At 41.0% G+C, this 17,119-nt stretch overlaps 1 protein-coding gene across 8 annotated transcripts in view; it reads left to right on the top strand.

The window, feature by feature from the left end:
- Window positions 1-17,119, top strand: part of SCML2 (Scm polycomb group protein like 2) — a 122,382-nt gene that overhangs the window by 79,274 nt on the left and 25,989 nt on the right. For all 8 annotated transcript variants that reach the window (XM_032286021.1, XM_032286015.1, XM_032286020.1 and 5 more), the window contains one exon: window positions 15,705-15,922. In XM_032286021.1, the coding sequence (XP_032141912.1) occupies window positions 15,705-15,922 (218 nt within the window). The remainder of the gene's footprint in view (window positions 1-15,704; window positions 15,923-17,119) is intronic.

Raw genomic sequence — 17,119 nt, 5'->3', positions numbered from 1 at the left:
TCTGTCTCCTGGGGCGATCCCTCTGCCAACTCACATGCCCATGGGGGATGCAGAGTCCTCTGTAGCTAAAATCATAGAAGTCTGTGGTGAGAGTGAGCTGTTATTCAGTTTTTTTTGCTCACTCCTTTCCCAGGAGCTGTTCAGGGGTGGGAGCTAGCCCTGGCATTCAGGTACCCTGTGCAGAGTTTCCAGCTTCCTCCCTCTTCAGCCTTTGCTTCAGTGTTGCCCATCCATCCACTCTTGGTGTTTTTCTCTCCAAAGATCTGCCTAGATTATGGTGCTTTGGTTGATAATTTGGTCTCTCTCTCTTTTATTTGTTACTTATTTTTTAAATTTTGAAATAAATAAGTGAAAAAGTGACATACAGTTTGTATTTTCTAAAGATCATGCTTATGGGCTACAGTATGGATCAGAAAGGGTAGCCCAGAATGGAAATTAAGAGGCTAATGTTGTAGCTTATGTGAGAGGTTATTGAAGCGGGATATTTCCCTGACCCCTTTGTGGGTGGGAACTGAGTGCACTACCTAGCTACTTTGGTGCCAGCAGGGGCAAACTCCTCTCACTTGGACCTGCTGCATTCCACCCCTCGTGGGAAAGGAAACACACAGGTGAGCAGGTGCAGGAGCCAGGATGAGTGCTTCTGGGTGCTGGCAGGAGCAAACCCCATGGGGACCCCATGGCAGTGTCTGTGGGGGTGCCTGTGACCCCTGAAGCCCCAGAGGGAGTGTTATAGTCAGTGCTCTTTTAGCTCTGCTGTCCACAGATGGCCTAAGTGTTAACAGCTCAGTGGAGGGTCAGTGTGACAGCCTTTTGTACCTGTACTGGTGGTACCCAAGTTCTTGTCTGGCATCCAGGAGGAATGAGGTTGCGTGAATGAATTTGAAGGATAATAAATGCGGGGGATTTTATTGCTGATGGAGGTGGCCCTCAGCAGGATGGGGAGTTGAAAAGGGGATGGAGCAGGAAGGCAGTCCTCCCCCAAAGCTACACCGTGAAGCTGTCCCTCTGAAGTCAAGCTGCTTCTCTCCGATGCCCAACCATAGTCTCTGATGTCCAGCTGTTTCTCCTCACTCTGCCAGCTGAGCCTGGGGTTTTTATGGGCACAGGATGTGGGGTGGGGTGGGCCATGGGTGGTTTTGGAAAAGGCAACATTTGAGTAGTAAAACAGGGATGTAAGTTCTCACTTTGGGCCATGGTATGTATCAAGCTTTTCGGCTTGAGGGTGGGGCCCTTGCCAGGGACCCGCCCTCCCAGAATTTCTCTGCTTTCTGTTTCTATCATTATGAGGTCCTGAATCAAGTCATTGACAGGCATGAAGAACACATCTGGGAAGTACTTGGGAGGGGTAGGCTTGGATAGACATGTGGAAGGAGGAAGCATACAAAGATGACTTCAAGACTTCTGAACTTCAGATAGGTATTGTCATTCATCAAGATACAACATTTAGGATAAGCACAATGAATTCTGCTTTTGGAAATGTTGAGTTTGGGATGCTTATGTAGATATCTAGTTGACTATTGAAAACATCTCTGGAACTTGCAAGAGGCCTATGCTAGAGAGAGGGGGAGAGAGTACACAGGCATGTGCACAAGTATGCATGTACTTGAGTAGGCAAGAGAACATGGGAGTGAATGATTTGGGAATGATTACTATAGGCAGTAGCTGAAATAATGGGACTGAACTAGAGTATTCAAAACTGAGGTGGGAATGGGGAGAAGGCAGTCAATCCTGAGGAACACTACGGGAAAAGTGACAGAAGTAGGAGGGAACTCAGGAAGGAGTTGCTATGTGAGACCTAAGAAAGAGTTTTAAAGAAGGTAGAAGTGTCTAGTGCCAAAAATCAAATGAGATCAGGAAGAGGCATCCATTGTCAATGGCTGTTAGGAAGTTGTTGGTGACATTAGCACACAAAGGTCCTTAAAAGGTGGTATCTGTGGAAATGTTATTACAGCAGGTTAAAAATGAGAAAATGGTAATAATGGTGAACATTGACTAGTCATTCAAGCTTAGTTTAAAAAGGAAGGAGAGAGAAGGTATTAGCGAGGGAGAGTGTAGGTAAGTAGGAGTTCCTTCTTTAGAGGAAACTTTTTTTCTTCCATTTGTCAGGCAGTGACAACATGCCTTCCCCAGTCTCTAATCCATTGATAGAAGAGGACAGGAACACCTTTAGGGCCTGGGAAAGGAGGGTAGGAATAGAGACAGGGATGGTGATGTGAGTGGTGCTGCTGTTGATTAAATGTACCACAGGCAGAATTTAAATAATCTGCCCCAAATCTCATAGGTATTGTGTGGCAAAGCTGGATTTGAACCTAATTAGTCTGGAACCAGTGTTTCTACAATAGATAGTGAGAAGCAGGGAAAGGAATAGCTGTAAAGAGCAATTGGTAACAAAGCCCCATGTCCATACTATCTCTACTGCACCTCTTCTGAGAAAATTCTTAGTGTTCAGCTGGCTTCTGACTTTCAGGTGCCTGTTGTGATAAGTACATGCTTCCTTGTTTCCCTTTTCACTAGTAACTACCCTTTGTGGTTTCCTTCAAGAGTTTTCCTCAGCCTTTGAAGTATTCTTAAAGGATATTTTGTTGTTGTTGCTGAAAATAAGGAAATAAACATGCATTTAAAAGACTTCTGTGCTTATGGAGAGGTAAAGTCACTCTTATCTGACAATAACAGTCCTTGAGTATTCAAAAGGTATTTTCAGAGGAAAAGCAGACTTGGCTGTTATGAATGTTTATTTCTCAAAGCAAGGTTGGCCTCTGGGATGGGATGGATGGCTCTTCTGACACAGGTAGGGGAAAAGGAGAGAAGAAATAGAGCAGTATGTAAAGACACCAGTCAAGGAAGCCAGTGCTATGGTATAGGATGGCAGCAGGAGCAAATGAAGGAAGCTTGGGGGTTTATACCTGACCTACCTCCCCTTTGCTCTTATTGCTGCCCATGAATGACCAGTTTATGGCAACCTAGGCTCTGTGGCACAGGGAGCAAAATTCCAAGCAGAGGCATTGGGCAGCACAGCTGAGTGTATATGAACACTAGGCCTCCTTTAAGTGAAAATGTGAAAGTTCTCGACTAAATAAGAAAAGACAAAAGTCATATGCTTAGGTTGCCAAGGTCTACAGTAAGAACAAAACTTCTGACTATGAAATTGCAAAGAAGGGAAAAGAAATTCATACACAGTATATATGGGGTTTGCTCCTATCGGCCGTTTCAGGCATCCAGTGTTGGGGGTGTCTCAGAATGTATCCCCCATGGATAAGAGGATGTCTCAGAATGTATCCCCCATGGATAAGAGGAGGAGCTACTCTGTTTGTTAATATTTTCCTTATAAATATGCCTTCACATCTGATTTTTTTTTTCTAAACAAGATTCCCTGTCAGAGAGTACCTGTTGACTATTGACTATATAGTGAAACAGCACATAGGAGTTCGCAAGGTTGTCCTTTGGGTCTTAAAAAAACAACACATGCGCCTTGACTTGGGAGTGAATTTGATGAACCTTTTTGTTGTTGTTGTTAGAGGACAGAAAGCAGAGTGGCACATTGGAAAAGGCATGTGCTTAAGAGGCAAACTCTGCTAACCAAATGGGTGCCTTTGGCTCAGTTACATAACTTCACAGAGCCTGTGTTTCCTGATGTGTAAAGTGAGGAATCAATATCTACCTCACAGGGTGTTTGGGAGGATTTCATGCAATAATGGATATTGATGTGCCTAGCATGTAATAGGTACCCAGTAAATATTGGCACCTATCTTCTTTCTTTCTCTAGTTTCCCCCATACTAGGCTTCCAGGACCCCTGCTGGCTTTACTTCTTGCCTTCTAGATTGTTTCCCAAGATTTGTTAATTTCTTTTTCATTTCCACAATTCAGTAATTCTCATTTCGTGGACTTTTTTTTACCTGAACATTTTCTGTTCTGTCTGAAGATAAGCTGAAGAACCAGATAAACTTTGTGTTAGTTGTTTACATAAAGGTTTTATTAAAGATGAGTAGCATATCCTTGTTTATATTTCACATAACTTTTTCAAAAAGATTTTTATTCACTTTGTGATCACTATGAACACAGTTAAAGTTCTGTATATAGTTTTAACCTTATTTAAACAAATCCATTTTCTATTTCAAGTAGCTTAATACTAATTAGAGTTTCAGCATAGTGTGTGTGTGTGTGTGTGTGTGTGTGTGTGTGTGTGTGTAAATATACATATGTATGTTATATGATTGCTCTTGGGAGTTTAATTTTTATGTGTAATATATTGAATGATTACTCTTTCCTTTTTAGTTAAGTCAGTTTAAAAAGTATTTTATTCTAGGTGCTGGGGATATGGCAATAAATAAAATTGTGTCCTTTACTTAGGAGGCTGAGGTGGCAAGATTGCTTGAGCCCAGGAGTTCAAGGCTGCAGTGAGCTATGATCAAATCTCTGCACTCCTGCACATCTGCACTGGACCACAGAGTGAAACCTTGTCTCAAGCAAAAAAACCAAAAAACTCCAAAAAACTGACTCCTTGACTTTGAAAAGTTTGCTTTCTAAAGTGAAATTCTGTTCATACATAAAAAGTTTTGGCTGGGCGTGGTAGCTCATGCCTGTAATCTGAGCACTTTGGCAGGCTAAGGCAGGTTGATTGCCTGAGGTCAGAAGTTGGAGACCAGCCTGGCTAACATGGTGAAACCTGGTCTTTACTAAAAATACAAAAATTAGCTGGGCATGGTGGCATGCATCTGTAGTCCTAGCTACTTGGGAGGCTGAGGCAGGAGAATCGCTTGAACCTGGGAGGTGGACGTTGCAGTGAGCTGAGATCACACCACTGCACTCTAGCCTGGGTGACACAGCAAGACTCTGTCTCAAAAAAAAAAAAAAAAAAAGTTATAGTACTTTTTTAAACTTTGCTCATACATAAATATATACCATACATCAAAGAGCTTTTTATTATAGTATAGAATAAAATATATGTATTACATATATATTTTAGGGTACTATTGGAAACTATAGCTTTGGTTTCAAATGCCAAAATAGATCAAATATTGATTTCACTATAGTTGCTATGTTCTGAAAAGTTACTGTTTTTTTGCTACAATTTAGTTGCTTATTTTATATAGAATATACTAGTTTTGGGGGTATAGCATTGACTTGCAGGCTAAAAATATTTTTCATTAATTCATTTAATATATATATATTTTTTTCCCATTTATTTTATTGCATTTTAGGTTTTGGGGTACATGTGAAGAACATGCAAGATTGTTGCATAGGTACACACGTGGCAGTGTGATTTGCTGCCTTCCTCCCCATCACCTACATCTGGCATCTCTCCCCTTGCTATCTCTCCCCAGCTCCCCACCCCCGACCATCCCTCCCCTATTTCCCCCCAACAGACCCCAGTGTGTAGTGCTCCCCTATCAAACGTAGATTAGGTCTTTTCACATAGTCCCACATTTCTTGGAGACTTTGTTCATTCCCTTTTACCCTTTTTTTCTCCATTCTTTCCTTCCTGTTTTATTTCATTGAGTTGATCTTCGACCTCTGATATCCTTTCTTCTGCTCGGTCAATTCGGCTGTTGATACTTGGGCATGCTTCGCGAAGTTCTCGTGTTGTGTTTTTCAGCTCCATCAATTCACTTATATTCCTTTCTATTTTATCCATTCTCGTTAGCATTTCATCAAATCTTTTTTCAAGGTTCTTAGTTTCTTTGCATTGAGTTAGAACATGTTCTTTTAGTTCAGAAAAGTTTCTTACTACCCATCTTCTGAAGTCTGATTCTGTCATTTCATCACACTCGTTCTCCATCCAACCTTGCTCCCTTGCTGGTGAGGAGTTGTGATCCCTTTTAGGAGGAGAGGTGTTCTGGTTTTGGGTGTTTTCATCCTTTTTGCACTAGTTTCTTCCCATCTTTATGGATTTATCCACCTGTCGTCATTGTAGTTGCTGGCTTTCAGATTGGGTCTCTGAGTGGACGTTCTGTTTGTTGATGATGAGGTTATTTCTGTTTCTTGGTTTTCCTTCTGATAGTCTGGCCCCTCTGCTGTAGGTCTGCTGAGGTCCACTCCAGGCCCTGCTTGCCTGGGGATCACCTGCAGCAGCTGTAGAACAGTAAGAGTTGTTACCAGCTTTCTTTTGCTGCTATCTTTGTCCCAGAAGGATACCCGCCAGGTGTCAGTCTGATCTCTCCTTTATTAGGTGGCTCTTTGGATATACAGGGGTCGGGGAGCTGTTTGATGAGATGGTCTCTTCTTTATAGGAGCTCAAATGCTGAGCTGTGAGTTCCGTTGTTCCAGTCAGAGCTGCTGGGCAGGTATGTTTAGGTCTGCTGCAGCAGAACTCATAAACTGCTTTTTGTTCCCAGGTGCTCTGTCCCAGGGATTTAGGGCTTTATTTATGAGTTTCCGTTATGCTGCTGCCTTCTTTTTTTTTCCTTCAGAGCTGCCCTGCCCAGCAAGGAGGCAGCCTAGTCACTGTCTGCCTGTAGAGGCTTTGCTGAACTGCTGTGGGCTCCGCCCAGCTGCCGAGTGAACTTCCCTGCAGTCCTGTTTATATGGGTGTAGTTAGAACTGCCTTGGCAAGGGTGGCCCGCCTCTATTAAGGCGGAGTCTCTCTGTAGTGGCGGGTTGCCTTGGCAACGGCGGGCTGCCTCAGCATTGGCAGGTTGCCTTGGCAACGGCAGGCTGCCTCAGCAATGGCGGGTTGCCTTGGCAACAGCGGGCTGCCTCAGCATTGGCTGACTACCTCCGTAGTGGCGGGCTGCCTCCGTAATGGCGGAGGCCCCTCCTCCTCAGAGCTGAACCCTCTGGAGTTCAGCTGCGCTTGCTGTGAAACTCTCAATCCAGAGAGTTTCTGATTGCTGTTCTTTTGTGGGGTGGGACCAGCCGAGCCTGATCGCCTGGCTCCCTGCCTCAGAGCCTTTTTTAAGTTGGTGTTCCAGTCGCCTGTTGAAGAGGCGCCGGGGTCTGTTTGTTTTCCCCCGCGGCCACTCACTGCGCTGGCTTAAACAGCGGCACTGAGATTTGTGGCGCTTTTTTTTTTTTTTTTTGCCCCCTGGAATCTACTGTCCTGGTTCTCTGCTCAGTCCCCTTTTTAAACAGACGAATGGGCGACTTCCCGTGGCTCCAATCACCAGCCGAAAGGGCACCAGTGTATTTTGTACGGAGAACCGCTGCTCCGGGGCGCTGACAAAGCAGCTGCGCAGGGCAAAGCAGCGGCGCCAGCCGCGCTGGCCTAAACAGCCGCGCTGACGACCTGTGGAGCTCCTCCGCCTGGGAATTGCCTAGTCTGTGGGCAATAAAAATGCGGCGTCCACTCACCCTCTGCGCTTTCACTGGGAGCTACAATCCTGAGCTGTTCCTAAACGGCCATCTTGGATCCTTCCGCCTCATTTAATATTTTTTGAGGACCTACTATACTCTTAGGTTCTGTCTTAAACCAACCTGGCACAGGAATTTGAACCCAGATCTAGAGCTCAATTATTCCCCTTCTTTATTCTATATATTTAGAGTTGGGGCCTAGAACTGTAGAAATTGGTAAGTTGGTCAAGCGAATGAACATTTTATTTGGGTTTAGTAATTGTGTTAGTCTGTTTTCATACTGATATAAGGAACTGCCTGAAACTGGGTAATTTGTAAAGGAAAGAGGTTTAATTTACTCACAGTTCAGCATGGCTGGAGAGGCCTCAGGAAACTTACATTCATGGCAGAAGGCGAAGAGGAAGCAAGGCATCTTCTTCACAAGGCAGCAGGAAAGAGAAGTGCTGAGCCAAGGGGGAAGAGCTCCTTATAAAACCATCAGATCTCATGAGAACTCTCTCACTATCAGGAGAACAGCATGGGGGAAACTGCCCCCATGATTCAATTTCCTACACCTGGTCTCTCCCTTGACATGTGGGGATTATAATTCAAGATGAGATTTGGCTGGGGACACAAAGCCTAAACATATCAGTGACTAAGAAGAGGTCACTAATGACCTTGGAAAAGAATTTCTTTAAAATATGTTTTTGGGAAGAAAAGTTTATTACAGGAGCTAGGGAAATGGAATAATAAGGAAATCGAAATATCAAGTGTGGGTAATTCTTCTTGATGTTTTATTCATAGTAGTGAATGGAAAGAGGGAATTCACTCAAGGGCTTAAAAGCGTATCAGAAACAGAGTGGTAACTTCAAAATAAGGGATATGTGAAAGTCGTAAGAGACAGCAAGGAGTTGGGGATTGAATGATTAAATACCTTGAAGAGAGAAGAGATAATTGAAATCAAAATGTCCCATAGGAGCCAAAGAAAGATGTTGTTAAGGCATAAATAAAAGAAGATTGGACTTAGAAAAGTAGAGAGAAAATTTTTCATTTGATATAAGAGAAAAAGATGAGAATGGTTGAAAATAAAAGTATTTTAAGATGGAGAAATGAGATTTTTTAAATTTTTGAGATGGAGTGAAACTTGGTTGCCCAGGTTGGAGTGCAATGGTGCATTCTCAGCTCACCGCAATCTTTACCTCCCCAGTTCAAGTGATTCTTCTGCCTCAGCCTCCCAAGTAGCTGGGATTACAGGCATGTGCCACCACACCCAGCTAATTTTTTTCCTATTTACTAGAAATGGGGTTTCACCATGTTGGTCAGGCTGGTCTTAAACTCCTGACCTCAGGTGATCCACCCTCCTCAGCCTCACAAAGTGCTGGGATTACAGGTGTGAGCCACTGTGCCCAGCCAGAGAAATGGGATTTTTAAAGTCACCCCCAAAAGATAGCCTTTAATATCCAGTAATAACTTTAATCTTCTCATAAAGAAGAAAGTTGAGTCATTTTCTGAATGAAGCAGAGAAGGAGGGAGATGGGAACTTAAATAGGGAAAAGCCTTCTGCCATAGAAACGTACTTGGAAATCAGTGAGTTGCAGCAGTGACTCCTCAGTTGAGGTTAGCATGGATTTTATAGACACCAGTAGCATCTTAACATTCTATAGCAGGAGATGGCAAACAATAGCCTGAAGGCCACATCTAGCTCATGTAGCCTGTAAGCTAAGAGTGTTTTTTTTGTTTTTGTTTTTTTTTTTTTGATATTTTTAATTGGTTGTAGAAAAACAAACAAAAAGGAATCTGTGACAGAGACCTTATGTGGGCTTCAAAGAGTGAGATATTTAGTATCTGGCTCTTCCTGGAAAAAGACAGCTAACCCTTATTCTATAGCTCAGGACCAGAGAAAGCAGATGATAGTGTGACTCAGAGATGGGGACTGACATTCTGGACATGATCAAAGATCAAAGGGTGATAAAAGAAGAGATACTAGTTAGGGGTTTTTGATGGAGATGGACAGTGGGTGCAGGTTGAGTGGGGAGTAGTAAAGCAAAGCCAGAAGAAAGCTAATGGATTGAAAGAAAATTGAATATGGGCTTGTGGCTAGATGTCATAATGAGAATGTAAAAGCCTGATTAGTTGATTTGAAGCAAAGATAACAGGTAAAGAAGTTGGATGTGGAGAAAGGGGACATGGTTGATTGCCAACTATAGCCGTTTCAGGGAATAGCTGAAATCTCCAGTGATAAGGCCAGGATGATGGAGCATCAAGAGTATGATGGTCAAATTCCTTAAGATGATGACCGGGAGACTATGTATGAAGAAATAATGTGTGTTAGGTTACTGGACTTTTTGAAAAACGTGGAAGTGAGCCTGGAGTATGAAGTAGATGATGGTGATGAGGTAAAAAGAGGCTGGTATAAGTAGGTGAACTACTTGTAAATGAGGGGAAAAGTGATGTTGGCAGTGAAGTGGTCCTCTGTTTGCCCTGGCAGCTTAGGATAGGCTGTCCCTTCCTCTTGGTTTGGTAAGTGGTAGAAGATAGATAAAAAGGCTGTGGAAAACGTGGTATTATCTATTGCAGGCCAGGTTTACATGTACATCATCCATGAGTGTGGGAGGAACAAAGCAGCAGATTGGTTTGGAGTTGTAAAATGAAGCCCTCAAAATAACAGTAGTTGATTTTTGCATAGGTGTATAAATGTTTCACTTACATAGTTCTTCCTGTAAAGAATTTTTTTTTAATTAATTATTTATTTATTTATTTATTTATTTATTTTATTTTTCCCATTTATTTTATTGCATTTTAGGTTTTGGGGTACATGTGAAGAACATGCAAAATTGTTGCATAGGAACACACGTGGCAGTGTGATTTGCTGCCTTCCTCCCCATCACCTACATCTGGCATTTCTCCCCTTGCTATCTCTCCCCAGCTTCCCACCCCCCACCGTCCCTCCCCTATTTCCCCCCAACTGACCCCAGTGTGTAGTGCTCCCCTCCCTGTGTCCATGTGTTCTCATTGTTCAACACCCGCCTATGAGTGAGAACATGCGGTGTTTGATCTTCTGCTCTTCTGTCAGTTTGCTGAGAATGATGGTTTCCAGGTTCATCCATGTCCCTACAAAGGACCCAAACTCATCGTTTTTGATGGCTGCATAATATTCCATGGTGTATATGTGCCACATTTTCCCTATCCAGTCTATCGTCGATGGGCATTTGGGTTGGTTCCAGGTCTTTGCTATTGTAAACAGTGCTGCAATGAACATTCGTGTGCACGTGTCCTTATAGTAGAACAATTTATAATCCTTTGGATATATACCCAGTAATGGGATTGCTGGGTCAAATGGAATTTCTATTTCTAGGTCCTTGAGGAATCGCCACACTGTCTTCCACAATGGTTGAACTAATTTACACTCCCACCAACAGTGCAAAAGTGTTCCTATTTCTCCACATCCTCTCCAGCATCTGTTGTCTCCAGATTTTTTAATGATCGCCATTCTAACCGGCGTGAGATGGTATCTCAGTGTAGTTTTGATTTGCATTTCTCTGATGACCAGTGATGATGAGCATTTTTTCATATGTTTGTTGGCCTCACGTATGTCTTCTTTTGAGAAGTGTCTGTTCATATCCTTTGCCCACTTTTGAATGGGCTTGTTAGTTTTTTTCTTGTAAATCTGTTTTAGTTCTTTGTAAATTTTGGATATCAGCCCTTTGTCAGATGGGTAAACTGCGAAAATTTTTTCCCAATCTGTTGGTTGCCGATTCACTCTAATGATTGTTTCTTTTGCTGTGCAGAAGCTGTGGAGTTTGATTAGGTCCCATTTGTCTATTTTGGCTTTTGTTGTCAACGCTTTTGGCGTTTTGGTCATGAAGTCCTTGCCTACACCTACGTCCTGAATGGTTTTGCCTAGATTTTCTTCTAGGGTTTTTATGGTGTTAGGTCTTATGTTTAAGCCTTTAATCCATCTGGAGTTAATTTTAGTGTAAGGTGTCAGGAAGGGGTCCAGTTTCTGCTTTCTGCACATGGCTAGCCAGCTTTCCCAACACCATTTATTGAACAGGGAATCCTTTCCCCATTGCTTGTTTTTGTCTGGTTTGTCAAAGATCAGATGGTTGTAGAAAGGTTGTGTTGCCTCCGAGACCTCTGTTCTGTTCCATTGGTCTATATCTCTGTTTTGGTACCAGTACCATGCTGTTTTGATTACTGTAGCCTTGTAGTATAGTTTGAAGTCTGGTAGTGTGATGCCCCCCGCTTTGTTCTTTTTGCTTAGAATTGACTTGGCTATGCGGGCTCTCTTTTGGTTCCATATGAAGTTTAAGGTGGTTTTTTCCAGTTCTGTGAAGAAGGTCATTGGTAGCTTGATGGGGATAGCATTGAATCTGTAAATTACTTTGGGCAGTATGGCCATTTTCACGATATTGATTCTTCCTAACCATGAACATGGAATGTTTCTCCATCTGTTTGTGTCCTCTCTTATTTCGTTGAGCAGTGGCTTGTAGTTCTCCTTGAAGAGGTCCTTTACATTCCTTGTTAGTTGTATTCCTAGGTATTTTATTCTCTTTGTGGCAATTGTGAATGGAAGTTTGTTCTTGATTTGGCTCTCTTTAAGTCTGTTACTGGTGTATAGGAATGCATGTGATTTTTGCACATTGATTTTGTATCCTGAGACTTTGCTGAACTTGCTTATCAGTTTCAGGAGGTTTGGGGCTGAGACGATGGGGTCTTCTAGATATACAATCATGTCGTCTGCAAATAGAGACAATTTGACTTCCTCCTTTCCTATTTGAATGCCCTTTATTTCTTTTTCTTGCCTGATTGCTCTGGCTAGAACTTCTAATACTATATTGAATAGCAGTGGTGAGAGCGGGCATCCTTGTCTGGTGCCACATTTCAAGGGGAATGCTTCCAGTTTTTGCCCATTCAGTATGATATTGGCTGTTGGTTTGTCATAAATAGCTTTTATTATTTTGAGATGCGTTCCATTGATACCTAGCTTATTGAGTGTTTTTAGCATAAAGGGCTATTGAATTTTGTCAAAGGCCTTCTCTGCATCAATTGAGATAATCATGTGGTTTTTGTCTTTGGTTCTGTTTATGTGGTGAATTACGTTTATAGACTTGCGTATGTTGAACCAGCCTTGCATCCCCGGGATGAAGCCTACTTGATCATGGTGGATAAGCTTTTTGATGTGCTGTTGCAATCGGCTTGTTAGTATTTTACTGAAGATTTTTGCATCTATGTTCATCATAGATATTGGCCTGTAGTTTTCTTTTCTTGTTGAGTCTCTGCCGGGTTTTGGAATCAGGATGATGTTGGTGTCATAAAATGATTTGGGAAGAATTCCCTCTTTTTGTATTGTTTGGAATAGTTTCAGAAGAAATGGTACCAGCTCCTCTTTGTATGTCTGGTAGAATTCAGCTGTGAACCCATCTGGACCTGGGCTTTTTTTGGGTGGTAAGCTCCTAATTGCTGCCTCAACTTCAGACCTTGTTATGGGTCTGTTCAGGGTTTCGGCTTCTTCCTGGTTTAGGCTTGGCAGGAGGCAAGTGTCCAGAAATTTATCCATTTCTTCCAGGTTTATTAGTTTGTGTGTGTAGAGCTGTTTGTAATAATCTCTGATGATGGTTTGAATTTCTGTGGAATCTGTGGTGATATCCCCTTGATCGTTTTTTATTGCATCTATTTGGTTATTCTCTCTTTTCTTTTTTATTAATCTGGCTAGTAGTCTGTCTATTTTGTTGATCTTTTCAAAAAACCAGCTCCTGGATTTATTGATTTTTTGAAGGGTTTTTTGTGTCTCTATCTCCTTCAGTTCTGCTCTGATCTTAGCTATTTCTTGTCTGTAAAGAATTTTTAAAAGCATTAGTGCTTTTTACTATGTAAAATTCATTTATTTGTAATAATGAAATTATCAAGGAATTAATACTAAAAATATCTCTTTTTACTTAACTGTGGACATAGACAAAAGTAACCTGGCAGCTAACCTTTATTTGAATATTAAAACTGGATTGGGCTACAAGGCAACTAGTAGCTACAAATCACTTGGGCCCGATAGTGGTCTTTCCATGATAACATTAATGTAGAGTCTCTATTTTAGTATATGAAACTTTATTGTTAGACATACATATAGGGACATAATATATGTTAGCCTTAAATATATAATTTTTATTTGCCAATTGTACTTCATTAAATCTGAAAAATGTCAAGAGCAGGGAGAGAGATCCAAGATGGCTGATCACTAGCAGCTCGGGATTGTAGCTCCCACTGAAAGCGCAGAGAACGAGAGGACGCCACACTTTCAGACCAGTTTTTGTTGCTCATGCACCAGGAGATTCCCAGCGGAGGAGCCCCACGTTTGATAGGATATTATCCAGGAAAACTTCCCCAACTATGCCCAAGTTTTAACAGCCGAATTGATCAAGAAGAAGAAAAGATATTAGAGGTCGAAGACCAACTTAATGAAATGAAACAAAAAGACAAGATTAGAGAAAAAAGGATAAAAAAGAATGAGCAAAGTCTCCAAGAAATATGGGACTATGTGAAAAGACCTAATCTACGTTTGATAGGTGTACCTGAATGTGACGAAGAGAATCAATCCAAACTGGAAAATACGCTTCAGGATATTATTCAGGAAAACTTTCCCAACCTAGCAAGGCAGGACAATATTCAACTCCAGGAAATACAGAGAACACCACAAAGATATTCCTCAAGAAGACCAACCTCAAGGCACATAATTGCCAGATTCACCAGGGTTGAAATGAAAGATAAAATACTGAGGGCAGCCAGAGAGAAAGGTCAGGTTACCCATAAAGGGAAGCCCATCAGACTCACAGCAGATCTCTCAGCAGAAACCCTACAAGCCAGAAGAGAGTGGGGGCCAATATTCAACATCCTTAAAGAAAAGAACTTTCAACCCAGAATTTTACATCCAGCCAAACTAAGCTTCATAAGTGAAGGAAAAATAAAATCTTTTGTGAACAAGCAAGCACTCAGAGATTTCATCACCACCAGGCCTGCTTTACAAGAGCTTCTGAAAGAACCACTACAAATAGAAAGGAACAACCAGTATCAGCCTTTCTAAAAAATGCCAAAAAATAAAGAACATCAACATAATCAAGAAATTGCATCAATTAACTGGCAAAACAGCCAGCCAACATTAAATGACAGCATCAAACTCATATATATTGATATTAATTCTAAATTTAAATCGACTAAATCCCCCAATCCAAAGACACAGACAGGCAAAAAAAGCCAAGACCCATTGGTATGCTACATCCAGATCCATCTTACATGCAAGGATACACAAAGACTCAAAACAAAGGTATGGAGAAAAATTTACCAACCAAATGGAGAGCAAAAATAAATAAATAGAAAGTAGGAGTTGCAATTTTTGCTGATAAAATAGACTTCAAAGCAACAAAGATCAAAAGAAGCAAAGAAGGATATTACATAAAAGGATCAATGTAACAAGAAGAGCTAAAGATCCCAAATATATATGCACCCAATACAAAAATACCCAGATATATAAGACTTATAAAGAGACTTGGACTCCCACACAATAATAGTGGGAGACTTACAGATCAGTGAGAGAGAAAGTTAACATCGATATTCAGGACTTGAACTCAGATCCGGAACAAGTAGACTTAATTAACATTTATAGAACTCTCCACTTTAAATACACAAAACATACACTCTTATCAGTACTACATCACACGTATGTACAGGTTTAAATGAAATATTGGTTGGCTGCTTGTTAATTATTTTCTTCCTGTCTCTATTATTAAACATAATTACAGGCATACCCATTTTTAGATTGCATTTTAGCCCGGGCAATAAAGCAACACCCCTGTTCTCTCTCCCTCTTCCTCTTCCTCTTTCTTCCTTTCCTTTATTCTTTTTTTTTTCTTTTTCTTTTTTTTTTAATCTTTTTCTTTCTCCTTTTTTCCCCCCAAAAAAAAAAAAAAAAAAAAAAGAAAAATGTCAAGAGCAAGGGAGCCCCTGCCCTCTGAAAGATGAAGCAGGAGCCCTAGGCAATTGCTTTGCCGTATTTTTCTACGTTGATGTGAGAGTTGCTTCCTGTATGTGACATAATTGGATAGTGTATTCTGAAGGAAAGACCCTTTGTAGTGCTTCCCATAAAAATAGGAGAAGTAGCCAATAGGTAAGTTGCTGGAAATTTTTACCATGCTAAGTTGAAGTTACTGGTTCCTCTAATAAAAGCCTCTTTATTTTTTTCTGGAGAATTAAACTATTTTCTGATAATATGAAATCTTAGAATACCTAAAACTTCATTTCAGATGGTATCTTTATTTTTAAGTGGTTTTCAGTGAATAACCCTTGGAAATGGTTTTGAAGGTTAAGTAAAACTTATTTTGAGTCATATGACAATGCTTTAATTGTGTCATTTACTTTAAATTTTTTTTTTGTTATATTTCTTCCCCAGTTCCTATTGTAAAGAATATAGCAAAAACAGAGTCTTCTCCTCCTGAAGCAAGCCAGCATTCAATGCAGTCTCCACAGAAGACTACTCTAGTATTACCAACACAGCAGGCCAGGAGATCAGGTCGAATTAAACCACCTGGACCTACTGCAATCCCCAAAAGGAGCAGTTCTGTTAAAAATATTACACCAAGGAGAAAAGGTTCAAACTCAGGAAAAAAGGTTAGTTGTATTTCCTCCTAATTTGTATTATAGGTTTTTATAGCACCATATTATTTATAATGTGGAATTTACTAATAATATGATGAGGGTCTTTAGGAATGTACTAAGAGTATGTAGGCTTTTCAAAGCCTCACATAGCTATCAATAGATTATTTCTTTGCTTCGGTAAACTTAAAACTTCTTATAGCGTTCTCCTTCTTTAAAATCATATTGAAAGTACTGTTAATACCATGGGTGTATTTATGTTCAGACTAGTTAATTTGAAACTCAGTATACTTTAAAAATAAATGTGAAATGAATCTTACTGTACATATATTATACCTCAGTAACCTAGGGCAGGGAGAAAAGAATCAATGTGATGAATTCAATAATGCTGGAGTCAACTCTAAAACCTAGAAATAGTAGAAAAAGCAACATCCTGAAGACACTGAAGAGTGAATGGAAACAGACAGATTCTGGTGGCAGGAGAAGTGCACACTGAGAGAAGGGGTGTTATACAAAGTGAGTTTCCATTGTTGTGGTTTTAAGCCTTAGGTCAAGTACACTTTGTGTAACATGTGAAGCAACAGGAGTGTTAGTAGAAAAATGGCAATTTATCTGGCCTGGAAAAACCAGAAAACAGAAGCCAGGAAAACTGTGACTGTTGAAGGGAATGGAGAGATTTTGGAAGGGAAAGGGCCAGAGAGGGGATCCTCAAATTCAGTCTACCAACGTCTCTGACAGACCCCTGATCTGAGCATGTTTGTCTAATACACACGGGCCAGTGTAGCTAAAGCAAAAGATCTGAACTGAGGCTGGATGAAATTAGGCCCAAGATCAGAGTTTAAATTTGTAGTCCAGCCAAGGTAATTACTAGCTAAACAAAAGAAATAAGAGTCATCAGAGAATTATAGAATTTAGAATCTACACAAATTAATATTCTTTTTATTTTTATTTATTTTATTGCATTTTAGGTTTTGGGGTACATGTGAAGAACATGCAAGATTGTTGCATAGGTACACACGTGGCAGTGTGATTTGCTGCCTTCCTCCCCATCACCTACATCTGGCATCTCTCCCCAACACCCCACCCCCCAACGTCCCTCCCCTGTTTCTCCCCAACTGACCCCAGTGTGTAGTGCTTCCCTCCCTGTGTCCATGTGTTCTCATTGTTCAACACCCGCCTATGAGTGAGAACATGCGATGTTTGATCTTCTGC

This window comes from Sapajus apella, unplaced genomic scaffold (assembly GCF_009761245.1).
Source record: "Sapajus apella isolate SASKATOON/1434 unplaced genomic scaffold, GSC_monkey_1.0 scaffold17, whole genome shotgun sequence".
NCBI classification, from domain to species: domain Eukaryota; kingdom Metazoa; phylum Chordata; class Mammalia; order Primates; family Cebidae; genus Sapajus; species Sapajus apella.
The sequence above is the reverse complement of the archived record's forward strand: the minus strand, read 5'-3'. Positions and strand labels throughout refer to the sequence as shown.